This window comes from Moschus berezovskii, chromosome 18 (assembly GCF_049115385.1).
Source record: "Moschus berezovskii isolate FMDL1 chromosome 18, NW_MosBer_1.0, whole genome shotgun sequence".
NCBI lineage: Eukaryota > Metazoa > Chordata > Mammalia > Artiodactyla > Moschidae > Moschus > Moschus berezovskii.
In genome coordinates, this window is record NC_142477.1 from 28,087,967 (window position 1) to 28,112,011 (window position 24,045).

General features: G+C 36.0%; 1 protein-coding gene across 1 annotated transcript in view; it reads right to left on the minus strand.

Annotated features, from left to right (window-relative positions):
- The window catches only part of LOC129553347 (cadherin-10), a 187,453-nt gene that overhangs the window by 25,397 nt on the left and 138,011 nt on the right, over nt 1-24,045 (minus strand). The window contains exons 5-7 of the mRNA XM_055422237.2: nt 23,570-23,737; nt 3,642-3,829; nt 1,999-2,252 (exon numbers count right to left, since the gene is read on the minus strand). Of these exons, the coding sequence (XP_055278212.1) occupies nt 1,999-2,252; nt 3,642-3,829; nt 23,570-23,737 (610 nt within the window). The remainder of the gene's footprint in view (nt 1-1,998; nt 2,253-3,641; nt 3,830-23,569; nt 23,738-24,045) is intronic.

Consider the following 24,045-nt stretch of genomic DNA (forward strand, 5'->3'; position numbering starts at 1 on the left):
AAACCTGGGTCTCTTATGCCTCCTGTATTGGCAGGCAGGTTCTTTACCACTAGCGCCACCTTGGAAGCCCCATTATCCATCTCTAAATGCATTGCTTTAGTAAAACTACTTTATATCTTTGATTATACATATATATATATATATATAATTGTATGATATATCAAGATTAACATCCAAAAATATTCATGTTCATTTACTGCTTTGTTAGTATAAATTCAAATATATAACAAAGAACATGGCTAGACTCTGTCATTAATAAGCAATGAATTAATTCTGTTGCTTAGTAGATATAAATGGATTTTTTTTCTCCTGGTCCATAGATTTGCATCCTGATGAAAAATTTAATTAAAAAAGAATCCACAGACATAGTTTAACATATAATAACCATTAGTCTATAAGATGGGGCTTCCCAGATGGTACTAGTGATAAAGAACTCGCCTCCCAATGCAGGAGATGTAAGAGATGTGGGTTTGATCCCTGGGTTCAGAAGACACCTAGGAAAAGGAAACAGCAACCCACTCCAGTACTCTTGCCTGGAGATTCCCTTGGACAGAGGGACCTGGCAGGCTACAGTCCATGCAGTCAGAATCTATTTCATTAAGTGGGAATAGATCTTTATATCATCACTTTACAACGTCACGAGATGTAAACCGAACTTTAAAAAAATACTATATTTTATTTTAAAAAGGTTCTTTGAAAACTAGAAACATAGAACACAGGCTGTTAAAGTCAGTTAGAAGCGATGACAAGGGAATGCTTGTTAAGTATTTAATAGAGAAAAAAAAAGTGGATATTCAGTAAATGTCTACCAAATAAATGACAAAAAAAATTTAAAAGGAAAAAAAAATCCAAGGAATGCAGCAATTTTAGTGAAGCCAAATGGATGGGAGAAAAGACATTTATGAGAAAGTCATGCTGGCAGGTGGTAACTATACTTGAGTACCACATGCAAGCTTTGGCTGCCAATATGTAACCTGTCATGCTGTATGTAACTATAACAAAATGTTTAGGTAAAATTATATAAATTAAATTATATATATATATATATTTATATGAATGACTGCACTTAAGATATGACAGGACTTAGAGAATTTAAATTTTGAGCCAGAGTCACATGGCACATAAAATTAGACATTTCCAGAACTCTGTTGCTGCATAGTTAGGAGTCAGAGAGGTGTGTACTTGGAAACTGTACAACCATTTGAACTTCTACTTGACTGGCCCACATTATAAAAAGGGTAAGCAAAACCAGTCTGCTCAGGATTAAGGAAGCAAATGGAATAAAAAACAACTGATGGACTAACAGCTTAAAGTGAGCAGTCATTTTGATGCTGAATATTGCATATATAGGTACCTGGTACATTTTTTAAAATGAGAGAACAAATGTCAACGAAAACTTTGTCCTTCTCATTTGTATGTGTTTATCACATCTTATATGTTTTTAGGGGCCATAAGAAAACAAAGCAAAAGAAAAATTTGAAATGACTCTGATCTTTCTAGAATGTTCTAAATTGTCTGATATAACCAAAAGAACAACCTAAAACTTTCCCCTTTGCTGGTAGGAATAAAGAAGAGTTTCTAAAATCATAGTGCCTTATGACATTGTTATGATTATATTCGTTTTAATTACTAAAACTTCTCTCAACCTCACATTTTAAGAACCCAAAAATACAAATAAATCAGTTTGGTTATACTGCAAATGCACAGCTGAAAAATATCTCCTTTACCTGTATCAGGTACCAGTCAGAACAATAAATACTTAAAGAGATAGGAAGATGATGCAAGCCAGTTTTCAGTAACTGGCATGATTAAAACTGAAACAAACTGTGAAACTTATGCATACCCTGCCCCAGTACATAAACAATTTATTTTAAATACATGTGCTCAGCAAATGTATGCACAGCTCTTTCAATGCCTTAAGGGCTTTAAATAAAATTTCATCATCTCTCCATTTACTTCAATTCCCTTTCTTTTCATTGCAAGCACAAGCATACTTACCTAATGGGGCTAGAAGTAGAATCTGGGTCCCTTGCCATCACAGTACCAATGATTGTACCCACTTCAATATCTTCATGAACCTCAAACAGATAGGAGGATCTGCTGAAAACAGGGGGTTCATCTACATCTTCAATAGAGATTTTCACAATTGTTGTATCTTTAAAAGGTCCTAGGTAATAAAAACGTGGATCCACATGGGTATTTTCTGCTTCAACCTTCAGAGTGTAAAGCCTTCGGCTCTCATAGTCAAGTGGCTGTATTAAGAATAAATAAGTAAATAAATAATCAAATGAGATAGAAGGAAATTGAATTATATGTCCTTTCTAAATTACAGTATGCCTTTTAAAGCCTAATTGAGTTCTGTCAAGTTGTTCATTAACTGTAAATAATTAAAGTAGTAAAAATATAAAATAAAACTAATTTTACACATCAGGTGGAATTCAGTTTTATTTTCAAGTACTTGAAATGTAGTACATCAGAACATAGCAAAATGAGAATCTAAATCATAAAAAAATTGAAAAGGATATTAATATCTATCTTATATGATGACAACCCACTATAAAACATGGGTTGGTGGATTGTGTGTGTGTGTTTGTGTGTGTATATGTGTGTGCTGAGTTGTTGGCTACAGCTAAATTTTTTTCAAAGCAAAAAATTCAATAATCTTTTAAAATATTTGCTGTGATATTTCCATTCCATTTAACAGGCCCATGGTACTACATAAATTTGATGAAAGTTTGAAGACTAATACAAAACCTTTCAGCAGTTATGTGAAACACTGAAAATAAGAACAACCTTAGGTAAAGAGAAAAATTCTGATAGTAATTGGTAATTAGGTTACATTATGAAACAAAAAGAAACTTAAATATCGAGTTGGCCCCTCCTTTGCTGGTCATTGTCTTTGTGTACTTTGAACTTTGTAATAGAACCTGAGGTTAACTAGTGGTTCCTAGGGGCGGGGGAGCCTGGTGGACTGCTGTCTATAGGGTCGCACAGAGTTGGACACGACTGAAGTGACTTAGCAGTAGCAGTGGTTACTTTATGCAAATAGTATGCAGGACGTTTCATTAGGACCTAAATTCTATTGGGCCTTACTTTTTCTTATAATGATAGTACTGATGCTACAATTAAAAAACTAGTTACCTTTAAATTGTATCACTGAGCATATGTGAGCAGAAAAGCTTAATTTATGTAGCAGAAGGGAAAATGTGAACAATGAAATTATCTTCCAATCCATGCTGTCTCTTTTCATTAGCAACTCTAATTATTGCTTCATACATCTGGATAGATGGCATGCTACTTTTTATGCCTCCAACTGTGATGATATATTGCTATTATTAGCTATTAACTATTTTTAAGGAAACAATGTTAATAAGGGGCTTTAATTAATGTGACTCAGAAATACAATCACACATATATTAACTTGCCTTTTAAATTTTGTAAAATCTCAGGTTTCATGTTTTAATTAACAAAAGCATTGGGTCAGAATGTCCAAGGTGATCTTTAGCTTTATGTCCCTCATATTTATGCATTTACACTGGAACATGATAAGGATATTTCTTAATGGACAATGCTTGAGTGGATAATACATATCAAAATATCTACTTTCTAAACAGATGATTATTTCCACGGCTATTCTTCACCTTTTTCACAGTGATGATGCCCTCCTGTGTGTCCTTCTCAGTTATAATGTCAAACATATCAGTCCCGTCACCATCAATAATTCGGTATTCTACTTCAGCATTTTTCCCAGTGTCAGCATCAGTTGCTTTTACACTTCCAATGGCTGTGCCAACTGGGGAGGATTCAAGAACTCGAAGATGGATGGTGTCTGTACAGATTAGAAAAGAAGAGAGAGGGAAAGAGAGATTTCCTCAAGAGTATTGAAAGGTAAAATGTGTATGAGAAAATATTATAAATCTTAAACTTTACATTAGACGTTTACTAATAAGTTGAATGCACACAATATGTATAATATATAGTTTTGGGACAGAAAAAGTAGAAATGGAGGATGCTTGATCTGTGCTTACTAGTGAAACAACCTATACCAAGAATTCTGGTTTTAAAAAGCGCATGTTGTCTTCTTTAGCATTTGCACAAGTAACTAGGGATTAGCTTTGAGTACAAACATGTACCTGTATGTGTTTATACAAGCACAGCAAATCACAGAATATACCACAAATATTCCTATTTGCAGTGAACATATTTTTAAATTGTTTTTCCTTTCTTGTTTTCAGTTATTTACTACTCAGTTTATTGCAGCTGCAGAGCAGAACATTACAAAATTCCATGCAATCAGCCATAGTGGGGAGGAACCCCACTTCTGTTTGTGACAGGAAACACAAAGGAGAGTCTGTGAGGAATACAAAGATGTCCTTCACAGTGTCAGTGTGAAAACACTAAATTCTGACAAACTCCCGTCCATTCCAGAGCAAAACAAGAATTTATCTAAGCCCCGACTCACCTAGTCGTGCTTTCAGCATGAACTAGCTCTCCTGCTAAATGAGATTTATGTTTTAGCACCTGATCATAAACTACATGCTACTGACAGATTAATTGATCCAAAGCACACTTCTGATTAGAGCAGATTCTCACTCATAAACCTTAAGTAATTCTCCTTAATATACATAATAAAGTCCAGACCTCATACTCTGGCCTGACTATATCTTTCCTAATGTGTCTTTCCTTCTGTTACTTCCAGGAAAGATTTATACCAAACTGGACTTTACAAAGTCTTTCTTGTCAAAAATTAATTTCCTACATCTCTATATTTTCACATACTATTTCCCTCACATAAACTTCTTCCCCCATTGTCCTCAAATAATTATAACACAATTTACCAAATCTGAGAAAGTGGCTGTCTTATGTGTTGAGTGTTTGGGGGGCTAGGGCCCTTAAAATTCATATGTCGAACTCCTAAACCCTATTCAGGATCTCAGAATATGACTGTACTAGAATATAACACAGAGAAGGCAATGGAAAGCCACTCTAGTACTCGCCTAGAAAATTGCATGGACAGAGGAGCCTGGTGGGCTGCAGTCCATGGGGTTGCTACTAGTCGGACACAACTGAGCGACTTCACTTTCACTTTCACACATTGGAGAAGGAAATGGCAACCCACTCCAGTGTTCTTGCCTGGAGAATCGCAGGGACGGCGGAGCCTGGTTGGCTGCCGTCTCTGGGGTTGCACAGAGTCGGACACGACTGAAGCGACTTAGCAGCAGCAGCAGAATATAACATTTTTACAGTGGTATTAAGGTTAAATGAGAAGGTTAGGTTGAGGCCTAATCTAACATGTCAAGTGTTTGGACACAATCAGGCACAAGAGGAAAGCCCATGTGAAGCCTGGAAGAAGATGGCCATCTACAAGTCAGTGAGAGACCTCAGGAGAAACCACCTTGATATTGGACTCCCAGCTTCAAGAACCGTGAGAAGAGAAATGCCATACAGTCTATGGTACCTTGCAGGGCAGTCCTAACAAACTAATGCAGAGGCCAACATCTTCTCAGTTTGAAAAGTCCTCTCCTAGGAGACATATTAGGACTCAGTTTCTACCACACCCTAGTTGGCCACTTAACGTGTACTTTTCAATTCTTTTTTACATTTTTTTCTCTCCATTAATTTCTGGTTACACAACATTGACAGCAACTCTCAATTCATTCCTTAGTCATTGTCTTATCGGCTCTCTTTGCCTTTGCTATTTCTTCTCCTAGAAACACCTATTCCTGGATAATCAGATGGTTCATCCTTTTTCTTCGTCAGGTGACTACTCAACTGTGACCCCTCGGAAGCTTAATATTTTACTGAAAAGACCCTTTTTGAGAAGGTATCACTCTTCCTATCACTTACCACTGCTAGGTATTGTATGATTTACTTGTTTATTTGTATGTACCATGAGGATGTTACACATGACGGGGATGACTTTGCATTTTTTCACCACCATATTCCCATTGTATTTCTTTGAATGTAATAGCCACTATGTACTTTTTCTTATATTGGATATCTGCTGCTGCTGCTGCTGCTAAGTCACTTCAGTCGTGTCTGACTCTGTGTGACCCCATAGATGGAAGCCCACCAGGCTCCCCCGTCCCTGGGATTCTCCAAGCAAGAACACTGGAGTGGGTTGCCATTTCCTTCTCCAATGTGTGAAAGTGAAAAGTGAAAGTGAAGTCGCTCAGTCGTGTCCGACCCTTAGCGACCCCATGGACTGCAGCCTACCAGGCTGCTCCATGCATGGGATTTTCTAGGCAAGAGTACTGGAGTGGCTTGCCATTGCCTTCTCCGATTGGATATCTGAGAAACTACCTAACTCATCTGCCAGGTCCTATAATTGGCCAAATCCAATTAAATCTCTTATACTCTGAGTGTACACTGCAGCCATATTACCCCTTTGAAAACAATAATTTAATCAATAGTTATTCGGAGCTTTGAAATTATTTGACTACTCACTTTGTACTTAAAACATACATAGGCTGGCCCTCCATAGATTCTTATTTCCTGTCATTTTCACCCTTAATTAATAGTCTCCATACGCTGGTCTACTTTAGGTTTTTCAAATACATTTTCTTCTTCAGTTTAATGCAGTTTTCTTCCTTACGAAAGATTTTCTACACAAAGCTTTGCCTGGCAACCTCTGTCTCTTCCTTTGGATACCCATAAGTATGTGTATGGCTGACTCCCTTTGATGTCCACCTGAAGCTATCACAACACTGTTAACCAGCTGACTTCAATATAAAATAAAAAGCTTAAAAAAATCTAGGTGGCTTCAAACAGTAGAAATTTATTGTCTTACAGTTTTGAAACCTATAATTCTGAAACCTAGGTATCTGGCAGGGCCATTCTCTTCTCAACAGCTCTAGAGAAGATCCCTATTTGCCTTTTCTAGCTTCTAGTGCTTGCCAGCAGTCGTGGGCATTCCTTGATTTGTCGATGCATCATTCCAACTCCGTGGCCATCTCTTCCCTGTAATTTCACATTGTCTTCCCTCTGTGCACGTCCCTCTGTGTATTCTAATTGCCCCCTTTTTAAGGATACCAGTCATATTGGAAAAGGGCCCCATACTTAAATACCTCCTTTTAACTTGATCACCTCTATAAAGACCCTATTTCCACATAAGGACTTAAAGCTATATTTTTATGGAACATAATTCAACCCATAATAGGATACTATGATGTGAATTTAAATATTATCATAAATAAAATCCACCAATGTTCTGAGAAGAATAGCTGCAGAAATGCCATATGGAATTATTGTTTGTAAAGTTAAAAAAAAAAAAAAGTAAAAGAACACAAATGTCAAACAGCCTGAAAATAGGTAAATAAACTGTTACATTATCACACATCCTAACATAATATAAAATTGAAAAATATGAGCTATAGTTACATCAAAAACTATGGATGAATCTTAGTTGTATCATATTAAGTGGAAAAAGGCAAATTTCAGAAAATTATACACAGTGGGACATTACTTTTACAAAACGTAAACAAGACCTCAACACTATTCTGTTTGGAAAACCATAAATACTACACGTGTGTGTGTATGTGTGTGTGTGAATAATCTCTCTCAAACACACACACACACAATTTGAGTATCTTGCATGTGAATGCAAACTATTTTTAAAGTCCTTGTAATGCTTTAAAGTAGTGATAATTATGTTCTCTTATAGTTACTGCATACTATATGAAATATAAAACAAACAAGCAAACCCATATACACCATAAACAATTGTCAAATACAGCTTTGTTTAAAAGTGTTATTAGTCTTCACTGGCACTTGATGGAAATAAATATCTTCCATTTAAAATTTAGGGCTTTCCTGGTGGCTCAGTGGTTTAGAATCCACCTGCAATACAGAAGACGTGGGTTTGATCCCATATACACAATAACACAAAAAGAATCACAAGTAGAATCAGCAGGAAAAGAAAAAAAAAATAGCAATAACATAAAATTCAAAAACAAAATCAAGATAAGTAAAACACTTTAGCTGAATTATATCAACAAAACAAATAACATAGAGTGATCAGGTGGAGCATATTTTTAAAATATACTCATGTTTTAAGGAATGAAAGTTATAAAATTTTTACTAGAGAATGAAAAGTGGTTTCCTCTACTGATATGAAGCAAAATACAATATCTAGTAGTAGTCAAGGCTAAAGCAGTTAAAAAATAATGGATGGGTTAAACAGAAAATTAAAATCACAAAGGACAGATCTGGTGAGCTAGAGGACAGTGGAAGGAAGTCCACATGATTAAAAATTAATATATAATTGTGAGGTTGGGAAAAATAAAAGACATGGATCAAAATGTCAGTGGACCTTTCAAGGTAACCCCTGATCCTAGAAAGATACTGAGCAATGTCATCAAAATTTGATGATAAAGTTATTTTGAACCTTGAATATTCACTATAGCCACAGTATTAATCAAGTATGATAGCCCAATAAAGATAGTTTTAGACTCAGCAAATTTCTTTCTTTTGGCCCTTTTAAAATAACCTAATGAAGAATACATTCCAGGAAAACAGGAAGTTAAATCAAGAAACAGGAATACAGAAGATCTAGAGAGCTATGTATCCAAATTAAGAAAGTGAAAAAGAAATGTCTGGGATGGCAGACTTTCCTGAGCTCCAGAGATTAGCCAGCCCCCATGCTGAAGGGGGAATACTGATGAACCTAGGTTTATAACTCTGAATGTTGCTAGAATTAAGCTAAGTGCTGTCAGGTTTTTTCACTAATAAATTTTGAATAGCACCTCTAAAGCGCAAAGCTGTTAACATCTCTGAAAATAAAACTTTACTAAAGAGTATTTTGTCAATAGTGGAAATCATTCCATGGAAAATAAAATATCTGGCTTATTTTCTCTTAAGACTTTTAAGAGCTGGTGTATGCTTTAGTTTACAGTTTTGAACTAAATATTCAACTTTTACATGTAATAGCATAATACTTTGAAAAGTGCATTTTAAAAATTATAAAGAATTTTTTAAGCAAGAGTTAAAATTTTATTATTTACTGCTTCAGTGAAAATGTTATTGGGACAGAAAGAGAAGAAGGCTGAGAATGGTGGATATAAAAAAAAAATTTCATAACAGTTAAACTTGATGAGATAGCCAATAGAGAAATTTTGAAATGTGTTATAATTATATTAAGGGGAGAATAGATTGAGATGCCACTGAGCTCCATTTTCAAGAATCATGAAAAGAAGTCAAAAGGCAATCTACAAAAATTTTAAAAATAACAAGAAAATATTACTTAATTACAGTTAACCTAGGTGAACTAAAAAGAGTAACAATTTATCATTGTTTTCTGTGATGATTAGAGCTATGGGGAGGAAGACTGGAATGGGTGGCTTATTTTCTATTTTAAAATTTTACCTATGAACTTAATACTTTGAAGCAAATTCTTCTTCTTATTATTATTATTTTCACTGGCAACGCCATGTGGCCTGAGACATTTTAGTTCTCTGACCAGGGACTGAACCACCACCTTGGCAGTGAAAATGTAATCCTAACCAGTGGACTGACAGAAAATTCCCTGAAGCAAATTAATTTTTTTTTTCAAAAAATTAAATAGAAAATTGTCCTGATGAAATTGGAGATTATCAGGTTATGTAGAAAGTTTCTGCATCATGGATTTTTTAGCAGGGAGATAGAACAAATAAAAAAATATGTTATTTTGTTTAATTAATTTTACTGTCTCATAGATTTCACTAGGAGTATTGTTTCTAGGAATTTGTTCTCCCACTTTTTCATTTGGAATTTTTTTGAGATTGTTGTAGTTTTAGACACAGGCTTAGATTCTGAAAATCTGTCTGTTTTGAACTTGTATAGTTCTGGTCAGGGATCCAAAACCTTTTATTTCTTTGTTTTATTCTTTGGTAGGTGCAGAGACCGTTTCCATCAGAAGGTTATTTCATTTTCATGAGAGTAAGCATTATCCATGTCAATTTTCAGTACTTTCTGAGGTTTAGTAGGGAAGTGATCATTCACCATTGATTCATATTATGTTGCTGTTCAGTCGCTTAGTCGAGTTCTACTCTTTGTGACCCCATGAACTGCAGCACATCAGGCTTCCCTGTCATTTCCTGTCCCCTGAAGTTTGCTCAGACTCATGTCCATTGAGGTGATGATGTCATCCAACCATCTTGTCCTCTGTTGCCTTCTTCTCCTCCTGCCCTTAGTCTCTCCCAGCATCGGGGACTCTTTGCGACCCTATGGTAGTCTGCCAGACTCCTCTATACATGCACAAAAATATATATTTTTTTTGAAACACTAATCAGATTGTTTCCAAGGAATTGTATTCTTTTCAGAAAAGCAATGACTAAGATTGAGCTCATTCATTAAAATACCATAGATTTAGTTCCTCTGTTAAACAATTCAGATAGTCATACTATAACAAATGTATATGTTATATCCACATATAGAACACATACATTCATGATTGTTTTGATTATATGGCCACTTCAGTAATTCATTTATTCAATAAATCTTTATTCAGTGCTCACAATGCATAGTTAGATAATGCTTTCTCTGGAAATATGTTTATGCTAAGAAACCTACTCAAGGATGAGATTTATTGGGTCTACTTCAGTTTAAAAAGTGCATTTCTATATTTTAAGGTATGAGAGAGCTATTCATTCATACTCTTAAATTTATTTCCAAAACTCGTCTGTTGAACACAGGTATGCTAGTTTGTCAAGCAAACTGAAATTGCTTTAATGAAGAGCCTGCAAAGGTGTCTACCATGTAACAGGAGCAGCAGGAGAGGATCCAGAAAGGAGACAAAATGTACTGCACTCACTGTCAAAGGCAAAGTAGCACCTGCCATCCATCTTACATTTCATGTTTCCTTAAAGGCATCTATTTGCATGCTTCTTAGTTTTTACCTTACAGTTGATGAAGCTTTAATTATGTGGTACGCTTTCCTATCAATTCCAATTTATAGTTGTTTCCAATTCAGTCCCAGGTGTCAGATTGAATCATTTGCTTCTCTTTTAATGTTTAGGGCAGATAAATATTTCTTCCCGGTGAGTATGTTCTTAGTTTGGTTATCGACTTAAGCACAAAGGCACGAATGCAAGGAGGAAAAAGGCAATTGCCATTTCTAAATTGCCTGTGCAAATTTGCATTTAGAAATAAAAACCTAAATGGTGATATTGCAAAGAATACTTCTTAAGGACCGGCCAAAAGATAAGGCTACTTAAATAAGTGTATTCTGAGGCTATTATCGACACCCTCACACAACATCTAAATTTTCATTTATTAATGATTTTAAACAATTTTGATGTACTTCTGTGTTGTTTTCTTTCTTTTTTTTTTTTATTCAGGACTAAATATTCCAGGTCACTTGTTCTACTAAAATTTAATCAGTAGGACCTCTGCACTTGAGAATGAAAAACACTGCAGATTTGTGTACTAGAATTAGAAATAACTGACAGCTCAATATAAGAGAGTTGGGAGGAGAGGCAGAAGATGGCACAGTTAGAGCTGTGACAGGGTGACTTCCTCGGGAACAACAAATTAGATGCCAGAAAACGAATGGGAGAGCAAAGAGGGCAAACACAGGTTTTGAAGCGTGGCAACAAATAGCTGCAGTTTGTTGATAAAAAAAAAACCCAATAAGTTACAAAGAGATATAATTTGACTCTTTCCTTTGTTTCCTGCCCTTATTTCTTTCACATTTACATTAAGAACCTCTCTATTTTTCCAGAGTTGTGAGAATAAACCACCACACACGTGAATCAACAAAATAATTTAACATTAGTTTAATTTTTGTATTTGCTTTGCATATAATCTTATTGTAACATCTCTATGCCGCATAATAATCTCAAACAATACTTGCTCTAAAAAAAAATGACACAATTACGCACGTTTATAAACCATTCTGTTGTATAATGTTTAAAAGATGTTTTTTAATGAGCTTAACAGGAAGAAATTAAAAACAAGATAAAGCTCCTGAGAGGAAACTGCAGAGTAGTTAAGGAAATTATGCAATGCTAAATGGGCATTTAGGAAAAGCAGAGGAGAGCTCAAAGTCACACCAGAGACTGACAAGGGACTGAGGCTTTGGAACTGAAGATACTCACCAGAGGAAAGGCAGAAACCTAAATCTGTGAACACTGGAGACATGATCACCAACTTAGCTTAAGGCATTTAAGTTAAATTAGAGCAAAACAAGATGCTGCAAAATGTCTTAGTTTCCTGTTCATGCCATTGAAGAAAGCAATGGGACAAAGCTTTTAGAGATGCTATCATTGATCCCCAGAGACTAGGGAATCCATCTTGATTCATTTCTTTGAAATTGTCTCCAAGTTAACTGGCATCAATAGATAACATACAATTGCAATGTGTAGGAACATAAAAAGTATATAGAATCGGGAAGGTTAAGATAACCTTAAATGAGTCATTCATAAACATATTGCATTGTACTAGGTACTCAGTCTCTTTGCAATGTGTCTCCCCTGAAATTATAGGCTTGCTAAAAACTGTTAGCAGCATTTGAGTCTAAACAAATTTGTACAGCTAGCTTTATATCTATAGATCTTTATCTATACCTACCCAGTGGTATTTTCCCAGTGTGTTCCAGAGGACAACATTACACAGAAGGATTGTGAATCCCATTTAACAAAATGCTAAATCATTTAGTCTAAGGTAACTTTCTACAGGATTCACTGGAGGGTTCCAGGTGGATTTTTGTATAATTTCCACACACTATGTTTTTCTTAGAAAATTATATATTTCAACATACTTGAAAATTGTATATTTCCTCAGTTGTGTGCATACTTGCTATGTGCATGCTAAGACACTTCAGCCATGTTCAACCCTGTTTGTCTAGGGACTGTAGCCAGGCTTCTCTGTCCATAGGATTCTCCAGGCAAGAACACGAGTGGGTTGCGTGCCCTCCTCCAGGGGATCTTCCTGACCCAGGGATCCAACCTGCGTTTCTTGCATCTCGGGCATTGGCAGGTGAGTTCTCTACCACTAGCGCTACTTTGGAAGCCCATTTCCTCAGTTATGTCACACTAAATGTTGAGCTTAGCTGAGATTATAGGTGTCTATTCTCATGGCATCTGGTCCCATCACTTCATGGGAAATAGATGGGGAAACAGTGGAAACAGTGTCAGACTTTATTTTTGGGGGCTCCAAAATCACTGCAGATGCTGATTGCAGCCATGAAATTAAAAGACGCTTACTCCTTGGAAGGAAAGTTATGACCAACCTTGATAGTATATTAAAAAGCAGAGACATTACTTTGCCAACCAAGGTCCGTCTAGTCAAGGCTATTGTTTTTCCCGTGGTCATGTATGGATGTGAGAGTTGGACTGTGAAGAAGGCTGATGGCCGAAGAATTGATGCTTTTGAACTGTGGTGCTGGAGAAGACTCTTGAGAGTCCCTTGGACTGCAAGGAGATCCAACCAGTCCATTCTAAAGGAGATCAGTCCTGGTTGTTCATTGGAAGGACTGATGCTAAAGCTGAAACTCCAATACTTTGGCCACTTCATGCGAAGAGTTGACTCACTGAAAAAGACTCTGATGCTGGGAGGGATTGGGGGCGGGAGGAGACGGGGATGACCGAGAATGAGATGGCTGGATGGCATCACCGACTCGATGGACATGAGTTTGAGTGAACTCTGGGAGTTGGTGATGGACAGGGAGGCCTGGCGTGCTGTGATTCATGGGGTCGCAAAGAGTCGGACATGACTGAGCGAATGAACTGAACTGAACTGAATTGATTCTCATGTATATTTCACGTGTGTATATAGTTCACGATCTACTAGATACTTAAGGACCCACCGTATATATTGTTCACTATGTATTAGGTATTTAAAACCCACCATCTTTTTGCAGGCATCTTCATTTAAAATGTTCGAATCAAATTGAATCCCTGCCTCTCTCTTCACACAAGCTCTTCTGGTAGAAAATGAGAATGTATCTTTTGCTCTCTTTCTCCCTCAAACCTTTTGTCGACCTAATTACTAAATCCTGTGGCTCACCCACTTAACTGTATCTCAAATCCCTCCTCTCCTCCGATTCAGTTCAGAGATTCATCAACCCTTGCTCTTCCGATCCAAGCAATGTGTTCAGTTGCTGCCAGAATAATTAGACAAAATGAAGAACTGTATGTACCTGGTGCTATCTTAAAAAATGCTCCCTTAGATAATACAGGTAGCATTTTATTTTTGTATCAGACCTCTTCATGATGCTGACTCTGCTATATTTCCACTCTCATTTCACACAACCTCTGCTACAAATCCCGGGATCCGGCCATACCAAATCACATGCATTTTTCCAAATGTCACCTTTGTTCATTCTGCCCCCCCTAACAAAAATGCTCTCCCTCTCAATGCCTGTCTTCTTTCCTGGAAAATGCTGAAATATTTTTCTCTTTCCAGGTTTCCTTACATCTGAAGAGTTGATCATTATTTGGGCGTTAAGTGTATTTATAACATAAATGTTTTTGTATCATTCTCCACTTATATTTCTGTAAATAAGTTTACATGCATATGTATATATATGTGCATGTATATTATACTAATATTTATGCAACTTATGTAAAACTTACATCTATAGACAAAAGCAAACAAAAGAGTGAGGGAGACAATGTGTATGAGAGAATCTACAATGTAATAAAATAAAAGTGCATGTATATGTGTGTGCGAGAGGGAAAAAAAAGTGTTATGACTTTATAATCTTTCAAAATGCAAATGATTTATTAATGTTTTCTGTTTATTTCTCACTATAATAGTATTAGTTGTTATTATTTTATCATACTTCCTTCCACATAGTAGTAAACATTTAATAAATCAAAGAATGCTTTAATAACATGACTTCTTTGTAATTCTTCCAAATTATAGGTACTAGGACCATAGGAAAACATCCTACAAATATATGCAGATATTTTTGTGATCACAGTAAAAATCAGAGCCATTATCTAACCTATATAAATAGTAGAACAGTACTTTTGACAGTAAGAATATTCATTTTTTTTCTACATTAAAAAAGGGGGGAAAGAGACATTTTTAATTTCATTCTCTCCTTTGTCAAGCTAAAGCATCTTCCTTGGGACATACCTGACTATTGCTCTACTTGAAATATGCTTGATAATTTTAAAATATGCAGATCAGCCTGGGGTCTACATTACCTTAGAATCCCCAGTAGAGGAGACGCTGACTCTATTTACAAAGTGAAAATCAGCACTTATTAAATCACACCTCCCTGGTACCAGATAGGGATTATGGTAGTCTCACAACTCACTGAAAGTACATGATTAAAATCTCTGTATGTATCATACAGACATTTCCTTGAAAGACCTTGTCTCTTGCAAACTTGTTTATTTATGCACCAAGCAGCATAAGGATCCAATAAAGCAATCACTTGTGTTCAGTCCTTAGGTATTGCAAAAGCACCTCAGATATACAGATGATACCACCCTCATGGCAGAAAGCAAAGAGGACTTAAAGAGCCTCTTGATGAAGATGAAAGTAAAAAAGCTGGCTTAAAACTCACATTCAAAATACTAAGATCATGGTATCCAGTCTCATCACTTTATGGCAAATAGATGGGAAAAAATGGAAATAGTGGGAGATTTTATTTTGGGGGGCTCCAAAATCACTATAGATGGTGACTGCAGCCATAAAATTAAAAGACACTTGGTCCTTGGAAAAAAAGTTATCACCAACCTACACAGTGTATTAAAAAGCAGAGATATCACTTGGCCAAAAAAGATCCATATGATCAAAGCTATGGTTTTTCCAGTAGTCATGTAGAGATGTGAGCGTTGGATAACCAAGAAGGTTGAACACCAAAAAATTGATGGTTTCTACCTATGGTGCTGGAGAAGACTCTTGAGAGTCCCTTATATAGTAAGGAAATCAAACCAATCAATCCTAAAGGAAATCAGTCCTGAATATTCACTGGAATGCTGAAGCTGAAGCTCCAATACTTTGGCCACCTGATGGGAAGAACCAACTCACTGGAAAAGACCCTGATACTGAGAAAGACAGGACAGGAGGAAAAGGGGGCAACAGACAATGAGATTGTTGGATGGCATCATCGACTCAATGGACATGAGTTTGAGCAAACTGTGAGAGATAGGGAAAGACAGGGAAGCCTGCTGTGCTGCAGTCCATGGGGTCGTGAATATTCAGACATGACTTACTGAGAGAGTTAATTCCTAGACAGGTTGATAAGAAGTCCAGGGGTCCCCAAGGAGAGAGGGGGTCTGGAATTCTGAAGGAGGAGGAAAGGACAAATTTTTTTGTCAACACTCCTTCAGTTTGGTTCAGTTCAGTCGCTCAGTCGTGTCCGACTCTTTGCAAACTCATGAATCACAGCATGCCAGGCCTCCCTGTCTATCACCCACTCCTGGAGTTCACTCAAACCCAAGTCCACCAAGTCGGTGATGCCATCCAGCCAACTCATTCTCTGTCGTCCCCTTCTCCTCCTGCCCCCAATCCCTCCCAGTATCAGACTCTTTTCCAGTGAGTCAACTCTTCACATGAGGTGGGCAAAGTATTGCAGTTTCAGCCTTAGCATCAGTCCTTCCAATGAACACCCAGGATTGATCTCCTTTAGAATGGACTGGTTGGATCTCCTTGCAGTCCAAGGGACTCTCAAGAGTCTTCTCCAGCACCACAGTTCAAAAGCATCAATTCTTCGGCGCTCAGCTTTCTTCACAGTCCAACTCTCACATTCATACGTGACCACTGGAAAAACCATAGCCTTGACTAGACAGACCTTTGCTGGCAAAGTACAAGTAATGTTTCTGCTTTTTAATACGCTATCTAGGTTGGTCATAACTTTCCTTCCAAGGAGTAAGTGTTTTAATTTCATGGCTGCAATAGTCTTAGTCAATTACACAACTCAGTTTAAACTCTGTACTAGGGATTATACAACAACAATGTATCCTGCTTGAGGACAGTTTCTCCTTCCTGAGAACCTTCTGGCTAATCCTATTATATTAAAGTGTAAATTATGGGAGTGGGTCTAGTAAGATCTTTACAACATTCAGACATTCTTTTGATTCATTGTAATAACTAATTAAAATGTATATAACTCCATTGCTAACACTAGCAAGGGGGTATTCTTTCTGCCCACTTCTGATGTCTATGTCAGAAGCTTTCCCTACCTCTTTTATACTTTAATAAAACTTTACTACACAAAAGCTCTGAGTGATCAAGCCTCCTCTCTGGCCCTGGACTGAATTCTTCTCTGGAGACCAAGAATCCCAGTGTCTTTCCTTCAGCAACAACCTTCATTAGCAACTGAACAGCAACAACTGATAAAGGTTTGATATACCTGGGTTTGTATCAAAATGCATGGACATTTTATGAATCCATTATGTCCCATTTGAAGTTGTTCCCATTTACAGGCAACTAGCAGTCAGCAGTGGCCACAGGACTGGAAAAGGTCAGTCTTCATTCCAATCCCAAAGAAAGGCAATGACAATGAATGCTCAAACTACTGCACAATTGCACTCATTTCACACGCTAGTAAAGTCATGCTCAAAGTTCTCCATATGGCTTCAGCCATATGTGAACCGTGAACTCCCAGATGTTCAAGCAGGTTTTAGAAAAGGCAGAGGCACCAGAGATCAAATTGCCAACATCTGCTGGATCATGGAGAAAGCAAGAGAGTTCCAGAAAAACATCTATTTCTGCTTCATTGATTATGCCAAAGCCTTTGACTGTGTGGATCACAATAAACTGTGGAACATTCTAAAAGAGATGGGAATATCAGACCACCTGACCTGCCTCTTGAGAAACCTGTATGCAGATCAGGAAGCGACAGTTAGAACTATACTTGGAACAACAGACTGGTTCCAAATAGGAAAAGGAGTACGTCAGGCTGTATATTGTCACTTTGCTTGTTCAACTTATATGCAGAGTACATCATGAGGAACGCTGGGCTGGAAGAAGCACAAGCTGGAATCAAGATTGCTAGGAGAAATATCAATAACCTCAGATATGCAGATGACACCACCCTTATGGCAGAAAGTGAAGAGGAACTCAAAGGCCTCTTGATGAACGTGAAAGAGGAGAGTGAAAAGGTTGGCTTGAAGCTCAACATTCAGAAGACGAAGATCATGGCATCTGGTCCCATCACTTCATGGGAAATGGATGGAAGGACAGTGGAAACAGTGTCAGACTTTATTTTGGGGTGCTCCAAAATCACTGCAGATGCTGCATGAATTTAAAAGACGCTTACTCCTTGGAAGGAAAGTTATGGCCAACCTTGATAGTATATTAAAAAGCAGACACATTACTTTGCCAACCAAGGTCCGTCTAGTCAAGGCTATGGTTTTTCCAGTGGTCATGTATGGATGTGAGAGTTGGACTGTGAAGAAAGCTGATCGCCGAAGAATTGATGCTTTTGAACTGTGGTGCTGGAGAAGACTCTTGAGAGTCCCTTGGACTGCAAGGAGATCCAACCAGTCCATTCTAAAGAAAATCAGTCCTGGGTGTTCATTGGAGGGACTGATGCTAAGGCTGAAACTGCAATACTTTGGCCACCTCATGCGACGACTTGACTCACTGGAAAAGACTCTGATGCTGGGAAAGGTTGGGGGCGGGAGGAGAAGGGGACGACAGAGAATGAGATGGCTGGATGGCATCACTGACTCGATGGACATGAGTTTGAGTGAACTCCGGGAGTTGGTGATGGACAGGGAGGCCTGTTGTGCTATGATTCATGGGGTTGCAGAGAGTCGGACACGACTGAGCGACTGAACTGAACTGAAGTAAACTGAAGATTCACCTTGGAAGATAAAGAGAATTTTTGATGTAGCAATTTCTTTTCAAGTATAATGGTTAGAAGCACAGATTTTTTAGCCACTGAAACTGTATTTCTTTTCAGGCTGTAAAACTATTAACAAGTGACTTACGTTTCATGTTTTTTTGAACTAATAAAAAGGGAAATAGATGTTATATTATTATAATTATACAGATTTGAAGAATAGGTGAATTAATTTTACGTTATATTTTACAGTGTTTAATCCATGTTATAACATTGTGCCTATTACTATTATTTTTATACTGTTGCTGTATTTTATTTAAGTGTAGGCAAACCATATTTATGTTATTTATGAGCTAAATAAAGGTAGCCAATAAAGGTCATTCAGTGAAAACAAAAAATCATATCTCTCCCAGGCTCTGAGTGATTCTAGAATTGCATGCTATTCTACAATGGGCTGTATTTCTGAATGGGCTGTATTTCTGTATAATCTTTAAATATAATTTTATGGAAAAGTGTTGTCATTAATATACTCAGAAAACTAGTCTCATTAAGTTTATTTGTATATCCAGTGTCCCATCATCTTAAAAAAATAAAATAAAACTTTTCTGTAAGTGAAAATTCTCTCTAATTTTCAGAACCAACAACAAAATGATGAAAAACTAATTTTTGTTAATATTCTCAATGTCACAGCAAAAAAAAAAAAGGAGGCAGCAATAAATTTACTCTTTTGAGGGCACTTGGGATAGATATGTAAGCTTGCTTAATAAGTATATCACAGTGTCACAATTTGATATTAATTATCATGTACATAATATTCTGAAATATATTGAGATCAAAAATAAATAAATACAAAGGAGCCCATCACTCAATCATACTTTTTTGGAGCTTATAAATTCTCTCTCTTCATAAATTCCCAGCTCAATTACTACATAAATGTACTTGATGCTGATTCCTGACTTCCACTTGTCCATCTGAGCTGTCTGAAAACAGGTCTGTGACTTAAATAGACCAGGGGCATGGTGGAGAACTGGAACTCTGATATTATTTGAGGATCTCTTCAAGTGAAATCAGAAATTCTTTTATTTAAAAAATATTTATTGAGAAGCTTCTTTTTCCAAACACTATTGTAAATATATATATGCAAACAGAGGAGCAGCACTTTTCCAAACAGAGGGGAGGAGAACTGAGTGCATCCTTTACAATGGAAGATATTTTTGAGAGAATTTATCTTTTGATATAAGCCCTTTCTTCGAACTACTACAAGTCATAAAGGAAGGGAAAGAAGAAGAATTCATGAAGTTGGAAATTAGCACAATTACCAATGTAGGGTATTTTGGGGGACAAAACTGTCTCTGATTGAGAACAATTTTTACAGATCTACACAATAAATAAGCAATGAAGGACATGTGGGCTTTCATATGTTTCTGTTCCTTCCAAATGACTGAGATTTTTATCTCCTACAGATGTACCATATTATAAAATGTTGAACTTGGATTAGCTTGCATAGAAGTTTAAGTTTTAACCCTACTTTTGTAATATTAAATAATAATAAAAATAGAGCAGTTCTTGCACACATTAACATAATTGAGCACATAAATACACTAATAGCCAGCCACTGAGTCAAGTACTTAATATACTTAAAATTATTTGGTCTTACCACTCCACGGGGTATGCACTGCCATCCAGTTTTACTGAATGGCACTGGAATGGCACCTTCTATTAAGAGGTCATTCAAATGCACCAACGTGAGAAATCTTGCAAATGAAGAAGACAGAATTGGGCTCATGAGAATGACTCCATAGTCTGTCCTAAACTGTCTCATATGGCAAACACCAGTTAAGTCACTAACTCTCATGCAGTTATTGATTGCAAATGTCTGGTTTGAGTTTGATATAACTGGAAAATACTTGATGAAAAAGGGTATTTCAAAGATTCATGTGACAAAAGAATGTAAAACATCTGTATAAGTTTTATATTAATGATGTGTTTAAAGGATAATATTGGGTTAAAATATATGATTGAAATTAATATGTCCTGCTTATTTTAACTTTTTAAGTATGGCTGATAGAAAATTTAAAATTACATTTGTTGCACACATTCTTGGTTTGCATTCTATTTTTATTAGGTAATACTAGCTTGTTTTCTTTATTATTTCCACTCTGACCCTCCTCTACTTATTCTGCATATTGGGTATAATAATAGCAATGTGTGTATACAAGTAACTTGTGAGTGTCAGTGATATGCTACATATGAAGGTCTTCATAACCTGGGGAACTCTCACCAAACATTGGCTATTTAATGAAATGAGATGAGAAATTAAAAACTAGTTTTCCGCATGTTAGGTAACCTAGACTATCAAGTAGCATTCTAATTGCCATGACTGAGTGTTCCCAATAGTAAGATATGGTTGCAAATATTCATAGGAGAAAGGATAATTGAGAAAATAAAAATCCATAAATTATATTTCCATTTATAATTTAAAAATAATGAGACAGGATACATGATGCTCTAAAACTTCTTCTAACATATTATGGGGTACATCTGGAGTTGGGCATGGATTTCAAACCACCTCTGCCATTACTTGCAGTTCGCCTATAACATTCATTTTCTCATTTGTAAAATGAAGATCAGATACTAAGCTCAATGGGTTATGACAAAATAAAGTAGGTCAATAAGTAACTTGATGCATGGTGAAATGAAAACGCTATTCAGAAAACATGCTATGCTCTTTCTTTTCATTTTTATTATTTTATTATTATTGCTATTACTATTATATCCTGGCTTGTGTAATATGCCTACCAGATACCAACCATAAAATCTGACTTAAGAAAACAACGTAATCAGTGAAATAAATAAAGGTATTGTAGTAGAAGAAAAATGATACAATGAATTTTACTGGGTATTTTCATCTGTTCAAATGTCTATTTTTCCATTTAATTAGAATCTATTAATTTGTTTATCAAATGCATAAATTTTAATAGGCTGTGTATTTTGGACACATGTGCATATATGTTCTTGAGAACTGAAGCTCTAATAATCCTGGAATTTCCATGCTAGTCCAGTGGTTAAGAATCCACCTCCCAGTGCAGGTGACATGGATTCAATGCTTGGTCAAGGGACTAAAATCCTGCATGACACAGCACAACTAAGCCCATGGGTCACAACTAGAGGGAAGCCTACGTGCCAGAATGAAATAGCCTACATGCTGCAGCTAAGACGCGATGCAGCCAAATAAATAATTAATAACATTAAAAATAAAATGTAATAATCCTCTTAATGGTCATCTTTTACTCAAAACACTTTTCTCACAAATACTTTTGCTCATTGTGGATTGTGCAGCTAGTTACAGTTTGGTTTTTCTCTTGGTAATGTAAAATGTGAAATTTAAGTTTTAGTGTATGGGTATGTCTTTATACCTGTTCTGAAAGAACTATAAAGATTTATTCTTGATTTTCTTTTCACTGTCAATACTAAAATTACCCTGAAGTTGAGGCCTGATAATTGGAAAACAGCATAACATCTTCTCTCTGTGTTTTGGGTCAAACACCACAATAGCAATAGCTGAAGGACATGTAAATTAAGTATCTAACAAAATATCATCAAAAATACATGAGTATATGATCAGTCCACTCAAGATTATTCTATATGAATTTTATAATCTTTCAACACACATGATTTTAAACAATTTGATTAAAATCATGCACTATTAATAATCAAAGTTAGATAAAACTGGAACAAGAAGAAAGGTGAAATGCTTCTAAAGAGTCAAAACAACACAATAATTCTTAGCCTATAATTCTTTCTGTGTAATGGTCTTTAGTGTAAACATATAAATATCACGTAAAGCTATTGGTTTTTATGTTTTAATACCTTAACACAAAGTTACCAAAGGTTAAAAAAAAAAAAAAAAAGCTAAAATTGAGAGATCAATTTAGAAGTTAATATGCAGCAAATGTTAAAAATTAAAAACATAAATCATCCCAAAGCCTCTGTTTTATACCACATTTCCTAACAATGTGAGGATCCATCTTGAAATAAAGGGTCTTTTAGATTAACAGTAAATTGACTGAGTCTTGGCAATGTCCTCTGAGACCCAATATCACCTGCTCTAGCTGCATGTTTTCTACCAAATTTGTATAAAAGAGAATAAACAAATGTAATTATATGGTCAGATGCTAATGGTTCTTAACCTATTCCTGACCTGTTTCGAGAATTTGAAGGATTCATTTTAAACTACAAAATACATCTATAAATAGATCAGAAATACAAGCTGTTTCAGTAAGATTGCTATTCCAAACACATGCAAGCCTAGCATAGTGATAGTAAATGGAAGTCTGATTAGTTTGTAAGGTTCTCCCTATGCAGTTCTTTTTGGCTAGGTCTTTTTTTTTTTTTTTGGCTAAGTCTTTATAATATGAAAAATTAGATATTTTACTGAAGAATTTTATCCTCAAATTAGAATGCTGCTTATTAAATTCTCAGGAGAAATAAACACATTCATTGTGAGAGTATAACTTAGTTTTTTTTTTTAATAAAACATTTCCTATGCTAACTGATAGAAATAGTTCTTAGATGATAATCATGGACGTAGAACATATAGGACATATAAATATATATGGAGAGAGTTTGTGATCACAAAGCCCTCTGTCTCTGAAAGAACTATGTTTGAAATATTTAATTTTTATCTTTCAAAAACAATGAATTCATCAGCATATATATCTTTTTTCTTCATCCTTGTAGCACATTTCAATCTGTTTTAAAGGAAATGATTGATGGCTGCGTTTTCTCTTTTCTTTTTTCAGTCTAAAGCTTTTGCCCTGTAGAAAGGCCTTAAAGAAAGCTTACTCTGGGGGAAGCGCGGGGGATTGTCATTGACGTCTGTCAGCGTGATGTTGACTGTGGTGGTCCCCGATAAGCCTCCCATCTGGCCGCCCATGTCTTTGGCCTGGATTACCACCTGATATTGCTCCCTGTTTTCTCTGTTCATGTTTGGTAAAGCAGTCCTTATGATACCTTGAAGAAAAAAAAAGAAAACTTTTATTATGGTCATTAAAATCTCAATTGTTATTTGATTAAGCTCACAAATTGCAAATGCAAAGTAGTGATTTTTGAAAGACAAAAATGTTTTCTCTGTTGCTTTTTATTGTCTAGAGATTATAAAAATGATTCTCAGTACAAATTTTCCAATTTGTGAGGTTCTTCTGTTTTCTAAAGAATGTCATATATACTGTCTAGTGTCCTAAACCCAGATGGAAAAACATAAAAGCAGGTATATTCCCATTAGTTTGCGCAATCATTCAACTTTGAGTTCTTAAATCTTT